The sequence below is a fragment of the Nuphar pumila genome, chromosome 3 (assembly GCF_984573655.1).
Source record: "Nuphar pumila chromosome 3, dmNupPumi1.hap1.1, whole genome shotgun sequence".
Taxonomy (NCBI): Eukaryota; Viridiplantae; Streptophyta; class Magnoliopsida; order Nymphaeales; family Nymphaeaceae; genus Nuphar; species Nuphar pumila.
In genome coordinates, this window is record NC_143251.1 from 145,773,728 (window position 1) to 145,788,513 (window position 14,786).

At 40.3% G+C, this 14,786-nt stretch overlaps 1 protein-coding gene across 1 annotated transcript; it reads left to right on the forward strand.

The window, feature by feature from the left end:
- Positions 1-307: 307 nt before the first annotated feature.
- On the forward strand, positions 308-1,587 carry LOC149844294 (uncharacterized). Its single transcript, XM_090001070.1, has 3 exons — positions 308-428; positions 522-597; positions 707-1,587. Exons 1-3 carry the CDS (start codon positions 390-392, stop codon positions 1,585-1,587), a joined length of 996 nt encoding a protein of 331 aa, XP_089857196.1. The 5' UTR covers positions 308-389.
- The last annotated feature ends 13,199 nt before the right edge of the window (positions 1,588-14,786 follow it).

The following is a 14,786-nucleotide window of genomic DNA, read 5'->3' on the forward strand; positions in this document are numbered from 1 at the left end:
AATCTTCTCTAATTCTTTCTCAATCGCTTCCCAGTAACTCACGTGCGAACAACATGAAAAATCACAAGCTCTCCTCTACCACCATGCTATGTTTATAATATAATAAAAATTAACATAAATATCAGTAATACTGATAGAATAATAAAAATCGATAATTTCTTAATGAAAAATAAAAATCGATAATTTTCCCTCTTTTTCGTTTTTTTGCTCCTCTGGAGAATCTCCGTGGTACTTAAAGGAGTTTGGTATTTATGACTCCCACATCCTCTCTCTTTCCCTCCCAACTACATCCCTCCGCATTCCCTCTCCAAAACCCTGCCCAAAACCCCTCTCTCTCTCTCTCTCTCTGAAAGACCCCCTCTTCTTCTTCTTCGTCGCCTTTCTTTACCATGGAAGCTGGTGAATCCTCTAAACCCCTCAAATACAAGGTACCCATTTCATCTCTCTCTCTCTCTCTCTCTCGATTTCTGTAATTGCTCACACCCTTTTTAACTCTGTATCTTTTTTGTCTTTGTTTGCAGACGTGGGTATTGAAGGTGTACATCCACTGCGAGGGCTGCAAGAAGAAAGTGAAGAAAGTGTTGCAGAGCATAGATGGTCGGAAATCTCCCTTTCTGAAACCGCAGTTGGTTTCCGAGTGGTGTTTTTTTGCATGGTGGTTTCTGACGTCATTTCTTTTTTCTGTCTTGGTGGTTTTCCGGTGCAGGGGTCTTCACGACGACCGTGGACTCTGTACAGCAGAAGGTCACGGTCACCGGAGACATCGACGCCGTTACGCTCATCAAGAAGCTCCAGAAGAGCGGAAAGCACGCCGAATTATGCCCGGAGAAGGAGGACAAATCAGGGAAGAAGGCCGGCGGAAAGGCCGGCGATGCGGGCGGAAAGGCCGGCGATGCGGGCGGCAAGAACGAGAAGGATCCCGCCGAAAAAACCAACGAGAATGCCGGAAAGAAGCCCGGCGGATGCGAAGAAATAAAGGATGGAGCAGCCAAGGATGCTGCCGGTGCGAAATCCGGAGATGGGGATGTGAAGAAAGATGGCACGGACGGAAAACCTGCCGGGGAGGTTCCGTTGCAGAATGGTGGTAAGGCCAGCGAAGGTGGCAATGGAGGCGGCGGCGGCGGCGGCGGTGATGGTAAGAAGAAAGGTAAGAAGGGTAAGGGAAACGGTGGTGGTGGTGGTGGGGGTGGGAATTCTCTCGATGGTGCTGCTGGAAATGCCAGCTGTGGCGGTGGTGGTGGTCAGACTCCAGCATCGGTGGGGGCTCCGGAGGCGGCCACGCAGGCTGGTGGCGCGATCATTGTTCCGGCGCCCCACCCGCAGCTTCTCCAACAATACCCACCACTTGTTCCACCGGTTTCCGCCGGATGGGACCAGTGGACGCCGGCTGTGAATTACAGCACGGCCACCCCCGTTCTGAGCTACGGCGGGTCGTACGCACCTCCTCCCTACGTCGACGCCTCCTTCATGGTGCCGTACAGCTCCGGCGGGGTCGTCCGGTACGTCCCGCTGGGATCTTACCCCCAGAGGTATGAGGACTACGATACGTTCGACGACGAGAACGCCAGCGGGTGTTCGGTGATGTGATGAAATCGCCTGAAAATTCGCTGGAAAATCTCCTCCGGCGAAGGTTAGCAGCGCTACGTAACCTTTTTGTACATTTTTTTTTGGGCATGCGCCCTTTTGTCCCTCTTTTTTTTTTTTGTTTTTAACTTTTCTTTAATAATAATTTTGCTAGTGTGTAGTAAAGGAAAAAAACTGAGAAACTTAGCTTAATTGGATGTTGTGGAAGTAGTTTTGTTTTTTGTATGTGCATATAATATTTACAGGTGAATTTTCGCTTGTTTCAGGTTTCAGGTGCTTTAGAAAGCAAATTTTTCTCTGAAAAAATGGGTTAATCCAAAATTACATTTTTAATTGATGTGTATAAGATGGTGCGGAATTAGTTTTGTTTTTTGTATGTGCATATAATATTTGCAGGCGAAAATTTTTGCTTGTTTCAGGTGCTTTATGAAAGCAAATTTTTCTCTGAAAAAATGGGTAAATCCAAAATTACCATTTTAAATTGATGTGTATAAGATGGTGCGGAATTAGTTTTGTTTTTTGTATGTGCATATAATATTTGCAGGCGAATTTTTTCGCTTGTTTCAGGTTTCAGGTGCTTTATGAAAGCAATTTTTTCTCTGAAAAAATGGGTAAATCCAAAATTACCATTTTTAATGGATGTGTATAAGATGGTGCTGAATTAGGTTTCAGGCGCTTTATGAAAGCAAAACCTTCATGGGGTGGAAAACCATTGGCATCAGTTAATCACTTTAACTGGGCCATGGTGGCCTTGTGGGTAATGGCACTGAAACGCTTATTATTTTAATTGCATAATTTTGTTGTAGGATTGGTTGGTTTGTGTCTCGGGAATTTGTCATTTCTAGTTGGTGGCTTATCTTTTGGAGTGTGGAGGGCTAGTAGATTCCCACTTGATCACTAGTAAATTAATCTGTGGATTTGGGGTCATCTCCCTTATCCTTTTGTCTCAAAAATCAAGGGTGTCTCGGGGAAAGCTGATACACACCCAAGTAGTTGCCCTTAGCTGGCCATGATAAGCTTTTGTCTCGTTTTATTTTTATCTTTTAACTGGATGTAGAACTTTGGACTAACAGGCTGTTTTCTTTTCTTATCGTTGTTTTTGGTGCTAACAAATGATTGTGATGACCAAAGTCTGTCCATAAAAATTACTTTTTACTTTTCCTATTCCGAACATGGTATATATAGAGAGAGAGAGAGATCCCAGTACGTTAGCATTTAGCATGGGATAATCATTATTCAAGATTGGCTTTGATGGCCATGGGTTCTCTTCTTTTCTTGCTTAGATCTTATAATAACTTGCTATGGAAAGATAAGTCAGCTGGATTGGTTACTCTCTAAGGTGATCTTTTTATCATTTTTATTTTTAATATAAAATCGAGGTAACTCACAGTTTTCTTGTTTAAGAAAAAGAAGAAAGTAATCAGGATATTTGGTGGAGCCCCCAAGGTATTCCAATACTTCACGAAGATCAAATGAAACAGTGGAGGTGTTAAAGGATATTGTAAGGACCAAGGAAGCCACAGTGAGAGTGTTCCAATTCCAAAGGCTTGGCCATCTGATCCCTTTTTGTAATCGATTGTAGCATGATGCCGTATTCCTTCGCTTTCATTTTATTACTTCAACGTTGGTCTTCAAGCATTACTCCTAAGATCCAGGGGTCTAGTGCATCTTTTAAAACGCCTTCATACTGAGACTTGGTCTTCAAGCATTACTCCTAAGATCCAAGGGAGTCTCTTTAGGCCTTCACCTAAGCACGTAGCTGAATGATTTTTTTTTTTGGATAATCCAAGTGAGTTTTTTGCGTTTTGGTCATTTTTATCAATTGAACCTGTGAAAAGTTAATATAAAATGTTTATATATATATGGGTGCTTCTATAGTCGTACACACTTTATTTACATAAATCTGAGCCCCAAATGCAAAATCTAATCTTTGAATCATGTTTAACATGTTTTATTTATTATTTTCATGTGTTAAAGTTGTCTGAAATATGATTTGTACCATTTTTAGACCACCCTTGTTTTCATGAATTGTGAGTCATTGATTTTCACTATCTCAAAAATATGATCTTAACATAGTAAATAAATCATGTTGAAGACATCTATACAGTTAGATCTGCCATTTGGTGGCTAGATCTATAAAAACAAAAGTGTGTATCACTGCATGGTATCATGATAAATAACCAACTTATATATATATATATATATATATATATATATATATATATATAGTGCTAAATGAGTTTTTCAAGTTTTTTATTTATTTATTTTCAAATTCTGAATGTATAGATGTGATCTATGTACTTGGTTTTATAAGGATCAGCACTTAAAGTGTTCAGTTCTTATACATGGGTAACGTTCAAAAAATCAATGGTCCAAAATTTTGTAAATTTTTGAGACTCTAAATATCATTTTTTTATCAAAAACACATAATCCATGTGTGAATTCCTCGTAAATAGACCATGCCAACACATTTATGGGGTAGGAACTGAGAAAAAAACACTGGAAGAGCAGAAAACCCCATTTACCACATTTCATTTAGTACTGACCCATTTTATATATATATATATATATATATATAGAGAGAGAGAGAGAGAGAGAGAGAGAGAGAGAGAGAGAGAATCAACATTACGACTCATGAATATCAACAAAATGTTGAACCCATGAACCGAACAGTATAGAAAACAAAACAAAAAATAACTAAAGAAAAAGAAACCACAGACAGATAACAACCGACAACAAAGCCAAGCTCAACCAGGATCCATTGGATTAGAAGAAACCACCGATGAGTGAACGTTGTTAAGAGGGAATGAGAGGTCTCTAAGATGCATACGTAGAATTGCATATACATCAACCAAGATTTTATGGACAAGATTATTAATGACGACCGGAATTTGAGAGAGAGAGAGAGAGAGAGAGAGAGAGAGAGAGAGAGAGAGAGAGCCGAATGAAGATCAACATTAATACTCATGAAGATCAACAAAAATGTTGAACCCATGAACCGAACAAGTAGAAAACAAAACTAAAATATAGAAAAAACAAAGCTAAAGAAAAAGAAACTACAGACAACAAGCAACAAAGCCAACTCAACCAAAATTCGTAGGATTAGAAGAAACCACTGCTGAGTGAACGTCGTTCATATGAGAGGAGAGGTCTCTAAGATGCATACGTAATATTGCATACACATCAACCAGGATTTTATGGACAAGATGATTAAAGATGACTGGAATTTGACGGAAAGTAGCATCATTGCGTGCCATCCAAACAAACCACCAAGTAGTAAGCAACCATGTCTTCCAGATCAGTCTCCACCGCTTGCATCGTCTAATTTCAATAGGGCCCAGGAGAAGATCAAGCGCAAAAGACTCCTCTTTGACAATTACGTTCGGAGATTTCCACGTCCTATTAAATAGGGCCACAAAGATTGGGTAGGACCAAAATAAATGAAAAGTAGTTTCTTCAGCAGCTTGACACAACACGCACCAACTTGGAAATTGAAAGCCCAACTTCTTTAAATAACTGAGTCTGAACCCTATCATGCAAAATTAACCAAGCCAAGAACCGAGATCTTGGAGAAGGGCCCTTACCCCATAACGCACACTCAGGGAACCAATCTGCCCCTGGAGGAGCAACGATCTATACACTTTGTGGGTGTGGAACGCTCCATTTGGCGTAATCGCCCATTGCAACCACTGATAATAATTTTCGGCATCCCTAGTTTGATATCTGAAGGACGATAAGGCTCTCAGCCACATGCTTCGCAAGTGCGAGATCGCCAGACCCCGGGTTCCATGGTGAAAATGAGATAAATCAGGAGCACCATATTTAACATAAAGCAAGCGAGCACATGGAGAGCCTGGTTGATGAGCCATCCAACATTGCTTGGCTACGAGAGCAATACTCCTCTGTCTTGGAGCAAAAACACTTAAGCCAGCCATACACCTAGGTAACACCACCGTTCGCCAACCAACCAAATGACGCTTACTCTTAAGTTGACACTCAGACCAAAGAAAATCCAACATTAAACGACAAATTTGCTTCTTCACGCCCACAGGCATCACGAACATTGACATGAAGAATTCAGGGATAGAAGAAAGAACATGTCGGATTAAAGTCAGAGGGCCAGCAATGGAGAGAGAGAGAGAGAGAGAGAGAGAGTATTGACATCCCGAATCCCATTAAGTGAAACTGACTCATGAGTTGTCAAGCAGGGATTATACTCTTTTGATCTCTCTAGAATTTCTTGATCTACAAGGAGGGGAATGTCAAGGGGATTCAGAAGTAAATGGGAGAGGGGAGAGTCCAGATCGGGTGCAATATGATTGCTGCATTAAGCACCTGATTGCCCCACCTGATCTTTTCACGGGGCGAGGAGCCTTGCTCCGGCCTGAGATTGATGGTGGTATGTATTTTTTTTTTTAATGATGAGGAACCCTCACCAAGAACCGAGTCACTTAATGTGCCCACCCTTGCAAGGTAAATCCCAGGTGGGGTCACCGACACCCAAGCCCTTACGGAGCCCACCTGTTAAGGCATCCTCACAGATTGATGTTGTTTCTTGGCGATCCTTAATTTATGGAGGTTTCGGGCCAAATAAGTATGAGATTAGAGTTGAAAGATCTGCTCTCAAGCAAGAAACTCAAAAATGGATAATTGGTGGGGAATTTGGAATCTGAATGGGGTATTGTATGCTGCCAATGCACAATTTTCTGCAGGCAAGCACCCCTGAACCAAGACGCACCCCTGTGCAGTGTACAGTTGCAAGTAAACCAATGCCCTACAATGAAATGAACGTCCACATTATGTGATCTATCACTTTACCGAATCTCACAACATCCTCTGTCTCTGTCTTCAAGATAACTCCTCTCAAGACAATATCCTACAAATTCTGTTTCTGCAAATGATAATCGGTTCCATAAAGGAAAATATCTTCTTGGCAAAATAATGGCTTTCGTTATAAAGGTTATTGAGCTTTGTGTAAATGATAAAGAATTTTAAAGATTGGGAATCTAAGACCATATCCCAAATTCCAAGTATAGTCAAGTACCGCATGGCCCTTTTGAATATGTTCCTTGAGGGTTTGGCTTAATTCTCAACATAGTCTAATATTAAGGAATGGAACAGAAGTTTGCTTTGGCCATCATTGCGTAATGGAGGAAGGTGGTGTGGAGAGAATAAAGTTATGCCCTACCCTAGTGAGGTTGTTCATGTTGCTTTTTTGATAGGAGAGCAGAAACCCACTTGTTTTTATACAGATTCCTCAACATGTGGTGGTGGAGGGCTCCCTTTATTAATGGTGTCATTGGAGTTTATACAAAAGAAACGGTTTAGAAGAAACACGCTTAGAGAGCTAAATTGGAATTTAGAAACTCCAAAAACGCTAAGGTTCAGTTTGTTTATCTCGGAAAGTGGGGCTTTTCCGTAGAAATGCATCGACGGGCATGCATTTCTGCTGGCCCCACCATGACCAAACAAACTGCGGACTCCTTTTCTTCAAGGAAGAGGAGCCCAAAATACATGGGACCCCGCCCAAAATACATGGGACTCCAAAAACTTCAAGGAAGTTAAAGAGAATCAATTTGGAAAATGGAGAAGTGGACTTCCTATTAAAATGAATCGAGTTCCCCATATTTTAGAAGCGGATTTCCCAAAGCTTTCTCTTCCTTCTCAGAAAGAGAGCTTCTGAGAAAAAGAGTTTTTCCATGTAACAAGAAAATTTGGCCAAGTATGGTTTTTGGCAATTTAACATTGTTTGTGGCAGTTGGTGTGATAGAATTATACTTTACATTATTCCTATGAGGAATAGTAGCTTGAAAATGAAATCGAATTTTGTGCCTTTGGATGGGAACGAAGCACTTAGCATTCATTGCCTGCCTCTAAGTGAGTTTCAACGCCTAATCAACCCGACAACCACTAGGAACAAAACCAACAAAAAAACCACATACTCTCTCTCTCTCTCTCTCTCTCTCTCTCTCTATATATATATATATATATATATATATATATATATATATATATATATATATATATATATATATATAGTCACTGGAACATGAGAACTGAAAATATAAAACTACCATGTGAACTGTGATTTTCATTAATTTTTTGTTCTTTTCTCTTAAATCTAACCATACGGATGTAATCTACATGCTTAGTTTTATAGGGACCAGCTCTTAAATTATCATATTATGATTAATAAACAAGTTTTTTTTTAAGGCTCTAAAATAAATGGCTTATAATCTTCATAAATATTTAAGCATTCAAAAATCACATTTTTCATCGAAAATACACATCCAACAATTGATTCCTGGCAAATTTACCATGCCGAACACATCTACCTGGTTGGATTTGAAAAAAAAACATTGAAAATGCCTATAGTTTTAGTTCTCATATTCTAGTGACTAAATATATAATGATGCAAACATACTAAATGAGATTTTTTAGTTTATTTTATTTTATTTTTAAAATTTCAACTGTACAAAACACATCTTTGGGGTCAGAATCACGAAAAAGACAACAGAAAAACTGAAAAGCATATTTAGCATGTTTGCATTGCTTCTTAGCCGGGTTCGGGTTTGGCTTAAACGGGTTTGTGTCGTAAACGGGTTGACCCGCCTAACCTGTTTATTAAATGGGTCAGGTCCGTGTTAGGGGTATGCCAACCCGCCAACCCGTTTGACCCGTTTAATAAATGGGTTAGGCGAGCGAGTCAACCCGTTTACACGAACCCTGGTGTGGGCTGTGGGCAAGGTGAAGAGGGAGGCGGACCGGCTCGAGAGCGAGCTCCAAACGCAGGAGACAGTGGTCAGGGTTCAGAGCCAACCGAGAGAGCATCTTCGCCTAAAAAGAGGAGCTGATGTGGCTGCTGCTCTGCCTCAACATCGTATCGGGGACCGTCCCATTTGAAAAGGAACTGAGGCGCCTCCTCAGCCAGAAGATCGTTGGCTTGCTATTGCATCACCACTGAGAAGGAGGTGGCAGTGGACGTCGGATGGTCACGAAACCCAACATTCTGCTTCTATAGAGGTTTTCGCTGGAGTGTGCAAGCATCAGTGCTGGAGTCAAGGTCTCTATGGGATAGTTGTTGTCGACGTCAATGGAAGCGGCTTCAGGGGCGATGGTGGTGGTTTTCGAATGTGGGAGTGGCAGAGGCAGTCGGTGGTGGAATACCCTCCACCAGACGGGCGAGCCTGTCAGAACCCGTGACGAAGGTGACAGCAGTCACCCCACTTCTTCTTCTTCTAGTTTTTTACCCATTCGTAAAAGGGATTTACAGAAGAGGGTGAGAAAGAAAGGAAAAGAAAAAAGAAAGAAAAGGAAAAGCAAAAAAAAAAAAGGAGAAAAAGGGGCTTTAAGGTTCTAAAGGTTGGAATCCATTGAGATAAACGGGTCGCCGTATTTAGGGTCTATGTTATCGGGTCGACCCATTTAATAAATGGGTCATCGTGTCGTATAATCGGGTCGTGCCGACCCATTTATTAAATATGTTAACCGTTTAATAAATGGGTCGTGTTTGTGTTTGCCACATTTGACCTGTTTAATAAACGGGTCGTGTTCGGGTTGAGGTATTCTGACCCGCCGACCCGACCTGATTGCCACCCCTATATATATATATATATATATATATATATATATATATATATATATATATATAGAGAGAGAGAGAGAGAGAGAGAGAGAGAGAGAGAGAGAGTTGGGCAAGCATTATGTGATGGAATGGTTTAGCAGGGACCGCAAATCTTGCTTACATAGATCAAGACCGATGGGTGTAATGGTCAGGTTCCATGCACTAACCCAAGTTGTTTTTTCGATTGCGCACTATCTCAAGTCAAACGCCAAAAAACCAACAATATGGCAGAATTTATCATAAACATCCATAGTGCTTGACCTAAATTATGCTAGTGTTAAAGATGGATCATGACTGATCATGTAGACCTGCCAAACTTTTTACATGGTAGTTGTTTCATTTACTAGAGACCGGAGCATGCCACACGATGGCATACCTACGGGTGGCCATCGGGCCGGGCTGCCTGTCGGGCTTCGGGTACCTGGCCCAAATTGGCTTCGGCTCAGGCTGCACTTTGCAGCCCAGGCCTGAATAAAATCAGGACAGGGCCCGACAAGCTCAACCCATTAACTGGTTCGGGCATAAAGGGCCCGGGCCTGAGCCCAATTATAACTGAGTCAGGCCGGTCTCGAGCCTCAATATAGTTGGGGCTGGCCTAGCCCGGCCTGATGTCCACCCCTAGGCATACCCAAGAATGCCAAAGTGTTACATGGGTTATGAACCGCATACTCGATTGTATGAACATATTATATATTCTCTAGTAAATGCTACCAATTCTGCAGCACACATGTAAATCCTATTTCCAGAATAATGCTCTGGATAATAGAACAAAACATCAATCACATTTACCATCACAAACTATGAGGATCAATGCTTCTAGGCATCTTTATTTGCAAGCTCTCTCTCTCTCTCTCTAAACCTGCCCACACGGCCACCACGCACACAGATACACAGCCATGCACGTACACACACACGTGCCTGCTTCTAGACCCACAGGAAAGCAAAATCTGTACCTTTTTGGCAGAAAGGTCGCCAGACAATGCCTATGCTATAACCCAATACCCCTTTAGTAGAACAGCTCTGACAAGATTTTCTTTTGCTTCTCACTCGCTGAATTGTATGAGATTCGAGTGCTACTTGAGCAAACTTTTAGTTGGGATGCAGCTTTGGTTCAGATGAACATTTTGCAAAAGCCACTTCGAACGCCTTCAAAGATTCAGTTAGAGAGAGAGAGAGAGAGTAGCATACAACTAGAGTGCAATTATGCAACAAAGAACACTTTTGACCTATGGGCTCCTTACCATACCTTTTATTAGAAATAAACATTTGCAATCACTTATATTATATCAGGAAACTTCCACGATGGTTCCCTCCATCATCTGCCCACTTTCGACTTTCCAAAAATCAACCAAATTGAAGAATTAGAAAAGAAATTCATGAACAAGGTTAACATGGTTGAAAATGTTTGTAGATATCATATCTACATCTAACTGAAAATGTCAGCCTCCTGCTCGTTCAGATATCGGCTAACCCAGCAGGTAGAAGAAAAGAATATGTAAAAATTCAACCAAATGATGGTTTTAATCTTAATAGTAAGCTTCTCAATATTCAGTGGAAAAGGAAATCACAGGAAAGAAACAGGAAATGTGACATGACAAGAAGAAATTAATAGGCCACACTGTAAAGCTTCCAATGATTTCAAGTTCGGGCCCCCACCTTAAAGCTACTATTAGATAGAAAAGATATAACAGAGCCATATTTGCATGTGAAATGGAGAACCGCTTTATTGGTCGATGTGATGGAAGTAGATCTGTAGGTCAATGCAGATATGCCTTAGCATATTATGCTAAGAAACATATGTAATGCCAACATAAAATGGAGACACAATTGCTTAAAAGTAATGACAGTTTTACCAAATTGCACGTTCTTAAGGAAATGATGCACTATTACTATCCCCACCATAGTACATGAATTCATCTGGTGGCCACATCAGATTACATGAAATAAGCTGCTAGGTTATCAAACATTATCATCTCCACAATTAGGTAATTAAGGTCTGCCACTCTGTAACTTCACCAAATGCCATCTTTATTAGGGTACATTCAGTGATGCAGTAAATATATGAATCTAGACTGAAACCATAGTGCCTCAGTTTGAGTTTGTTTAGTTGCATAAAAGCTTATCACAGGTTTTCATGTGAGACAAAATGCGACCAAGTTCATGACCACCTGCATTTCCAACACTAGAAGAAAAGCTGGATTTGTAAGTTGGACACGTTCCACGTGACCGTAAAAATGCCACTGCTGTATACATGCAGAGCTACTCTAATCCTGAAATGCAGGGTTCAAGATCCACCCAAACAGAACACTCAGCTGCTCTTTTTAATTTGCATCCAGTCTTAAACCATGCAAAAGCACTACAGTGTCTTTAGTGGGATCTTTCCATTTTCATAATCCCTGAATGATCTCAAGGCAAGTGCTAAGAAACTTGAGAGCTTTGAGCTTCAGTTATTGGCCAAAACAAATCCTAATGATGTATAAATGGCATGTACCATGACTAACCTCTCAGATAACTTATGGCTGATGGAACCATGGTGCAAAAAGCTTTAGCAGCGCTGTTGGATATTCCTTAAAGCTTGGTGAAGTCTGTTACATGGCTAAGACTCAGAAGATTTTACTGGTAAGATCCAACGCTTGTCAATTGCTAGTCTTCACTCATCACCAATAAATCATGAGGCGTGCCAATTTCTTGGTCATGGCTCACAGTTTGTAGCGATTTATGAGTTGACCCATGTAGCGATTTACATGGTGTGGCTATTGAGATTATTGCGATTTGTAGACAAGGCAGGATCACAATTTACAAGTAACATCGTGTAACGATTTACACGGTGTGGCCGCTGGGATGATCACAATTTGTCACAATAGAGAATTAACATGGTTCGGCTATACAACCTACATCCACAGTGAAAGGCAACTCAGAGGCTCACTTTTCTATATATTTTTTCACTGTTTACATGAGATATTTATACAGGAGAAGAGGATAATACGATAAGGAAAGCGAAAAAAAATAGTAATTGCCTTAACAAGAATTGCTAAGAATCAGCTCTAACAAGTCCGCAAGATTCTCTCCTAATTTTCAGAAGTCAAGCTTATCGTGAAACACGGGTTGCCTTATAGAGATATTTTCATCACTCCCCCTCAAGTGGGGCATATATGTTAAATCATCCCCACTTGCTTACGAGATCATAGAAAAGTTTATGTGAGACTTCTTTTATGAAGCCATCGGCCAATTGATCTGTGCTTTGAATGTATGGTGTACAAAGTACCCCATACCCCATTATGAACCTTTTTTCTGACATAGTGGCAATCAATTTTGATATGCTTGGTTCTCTCATGAAAGACTGAGTTAGCTGCAATATGAATAACTGCTTGATTGTCACAATACATTGATATGGGTTTCTCAACCTTGAGACCAATGTCTTCTAGAAGAGATTTCACCCATGTTAATTCGCTAGCCGTTGTTGCCATAGCCCAATATTATGCTTCTACACTAGATCTAGCGACAAGACTTTGCTTTTTACTTCTCCACGAAACTAGGTTTCCTCCGACGAATGCACAATATCCAGTGGTGAATTTTTGGCCCAAACTTCCTGCCCAGTTTGCATCTGAGTAGCCTTTGATGTCGGTATTTTCATTTCGTTTATACCACATGCCTTGTCCAGGAGATCTTTTTAGATATCTAAGGATCTTATCAACAACTCTCATATGGACTGGTTTAGGTGCATGCATGTGTTGACTAACCAAACTCGCATCATAAGTAAGATCAGGTCGGGTAATAGTCAAATAAATGAGCCTTCCCATAAGTCTTTGATATCCTTAACATCAACAATCACTTCTTTCGTAGAACCATCAAGTTTCTCATGAATTTCAATAGGAGTAGCTGCAGGCTTGGATCCTATCTTCCCAGTTTCAGTAAGGAGGTCAATGGCATACTTTCTATAGCAAAAAAATAGGCCATTTTTTAAATGAGTTATTTTTATGCCTAAGAAATATCGTAATCGCCCAAGATCTTCGACATCAAATCAATTCTGTACAAAACTTTTTTGAGTGTCAATGCTTCTCTGATCATTTTCAGTAATAATTATGTTGTCGACATAAATGAGTATAATAACAAATTTTTCACCATTTGTTTTTATAAACAAGGAGCTATTGGCATAGCTTCTTGCAAAACCTTCTTTCTCAAGTACTTGATTGAGCTTGTAATGCCAAGCTCAAGGAGACTGTTTTAACCCATAAATTGATTTTCTAAGCTTGCAAACGATATTTGAATCTCCTTCTCGAAGATGTCCAGGCAGTAATTTCATATAGACCTCCTCATTAAGATCACCTTGCAGAAAGGCATTTTTGACGTCTAACTGAAATAGGGGCCATTCAAAATTGCAAGCAATACTAAGAAGAATCCTGACAGTATTCATCTTCGCCACTGGGGCAAAGGTTTTTTCATAGTCAAGCCCTTGAGTTTGAGTATAACCCTTAGCCACTAATCGGACCTTATGTCTCTCTATAGTTTCGTCACTTCTGTATTTGATTTTGTATACCCATCGACAACCCACCACTTGCTTTCCCTTAGGGAAAGGGACAATTTCCCAGATTTTGTTTTTATGTAAAGCATCAAGTTCCTTTTGCATAGCTCTAGTTTACTGTGGTTGAGTTTTAGCCTCTTGAAATGAGGTAGACTCTTTTTGGGCTTCAATGTGACTAAGAAAAACAACTAATTTTTTAGAAACATGATTATACGACAAACATTTTTCAATAGGGTGAGCAATGACAACATAGGTAACAAAATCGTTACCTTCAAAATATAAACTAGGCAGAAGAGTTCTTAACGTGTGACTGGAGGGGTAACCTAGTCTCATATGCCAAAGCTGACTTTTATTTTTGTGTTGAGCCATCAAAGTCGTCTCCTTCTTATCTAGGATGTAAAGTCCTTTAGACATCCTTCCTTCACCAATCATCTTCTGAGTCACCAGGTCCTGAAACATTACATTAGTTGAAGTAAAAATGGCTTTGCAATTTAGTTCTTGAGTAATCCTGGATATTGACAAAAGGTTAGTGGCAAGCTACGGCACATACAAAACTTTTTTATTTTTTGGATTTTCTGTGAAACAGGTTTCACCAATTCTGTTTACCCTTATGGATGATCCATTAGTGGTGATGACTTCCTTTTTATAATCCAAGTCCTTGTAATTAATCATATCATCTTGTGTATTGGTCATATGCTCACTTGCCCCAGAATCGATAACCCAAAAATCGGATTTTGAGTAAGGCAGAGTCTTACCTGGAATACATAAAGTGTTGGCTGATGCAGCAACAACGTTATCCTTGCAATTGTAGCTTTAGATTAACTTAAGTTTGTCAATAAGAGAGTGTGTTTCAGACGAACTGGCCTGAGCGATTTTGGCAGAGACTTCTTCCTTTGATTTTTCATACCTTGGTATACTCGGTTTGCTGTGCAGAAACGAGCATTGTTCTTTGGTGTGTCCCTCCTTTTTGTAGTGTGAGCAAAATCTTTTGATCCTGCTTTTCACAAGATTTTGCTCATTACCTTTTGACATAAAGTTTGAGGCAGCAAAAAAAGC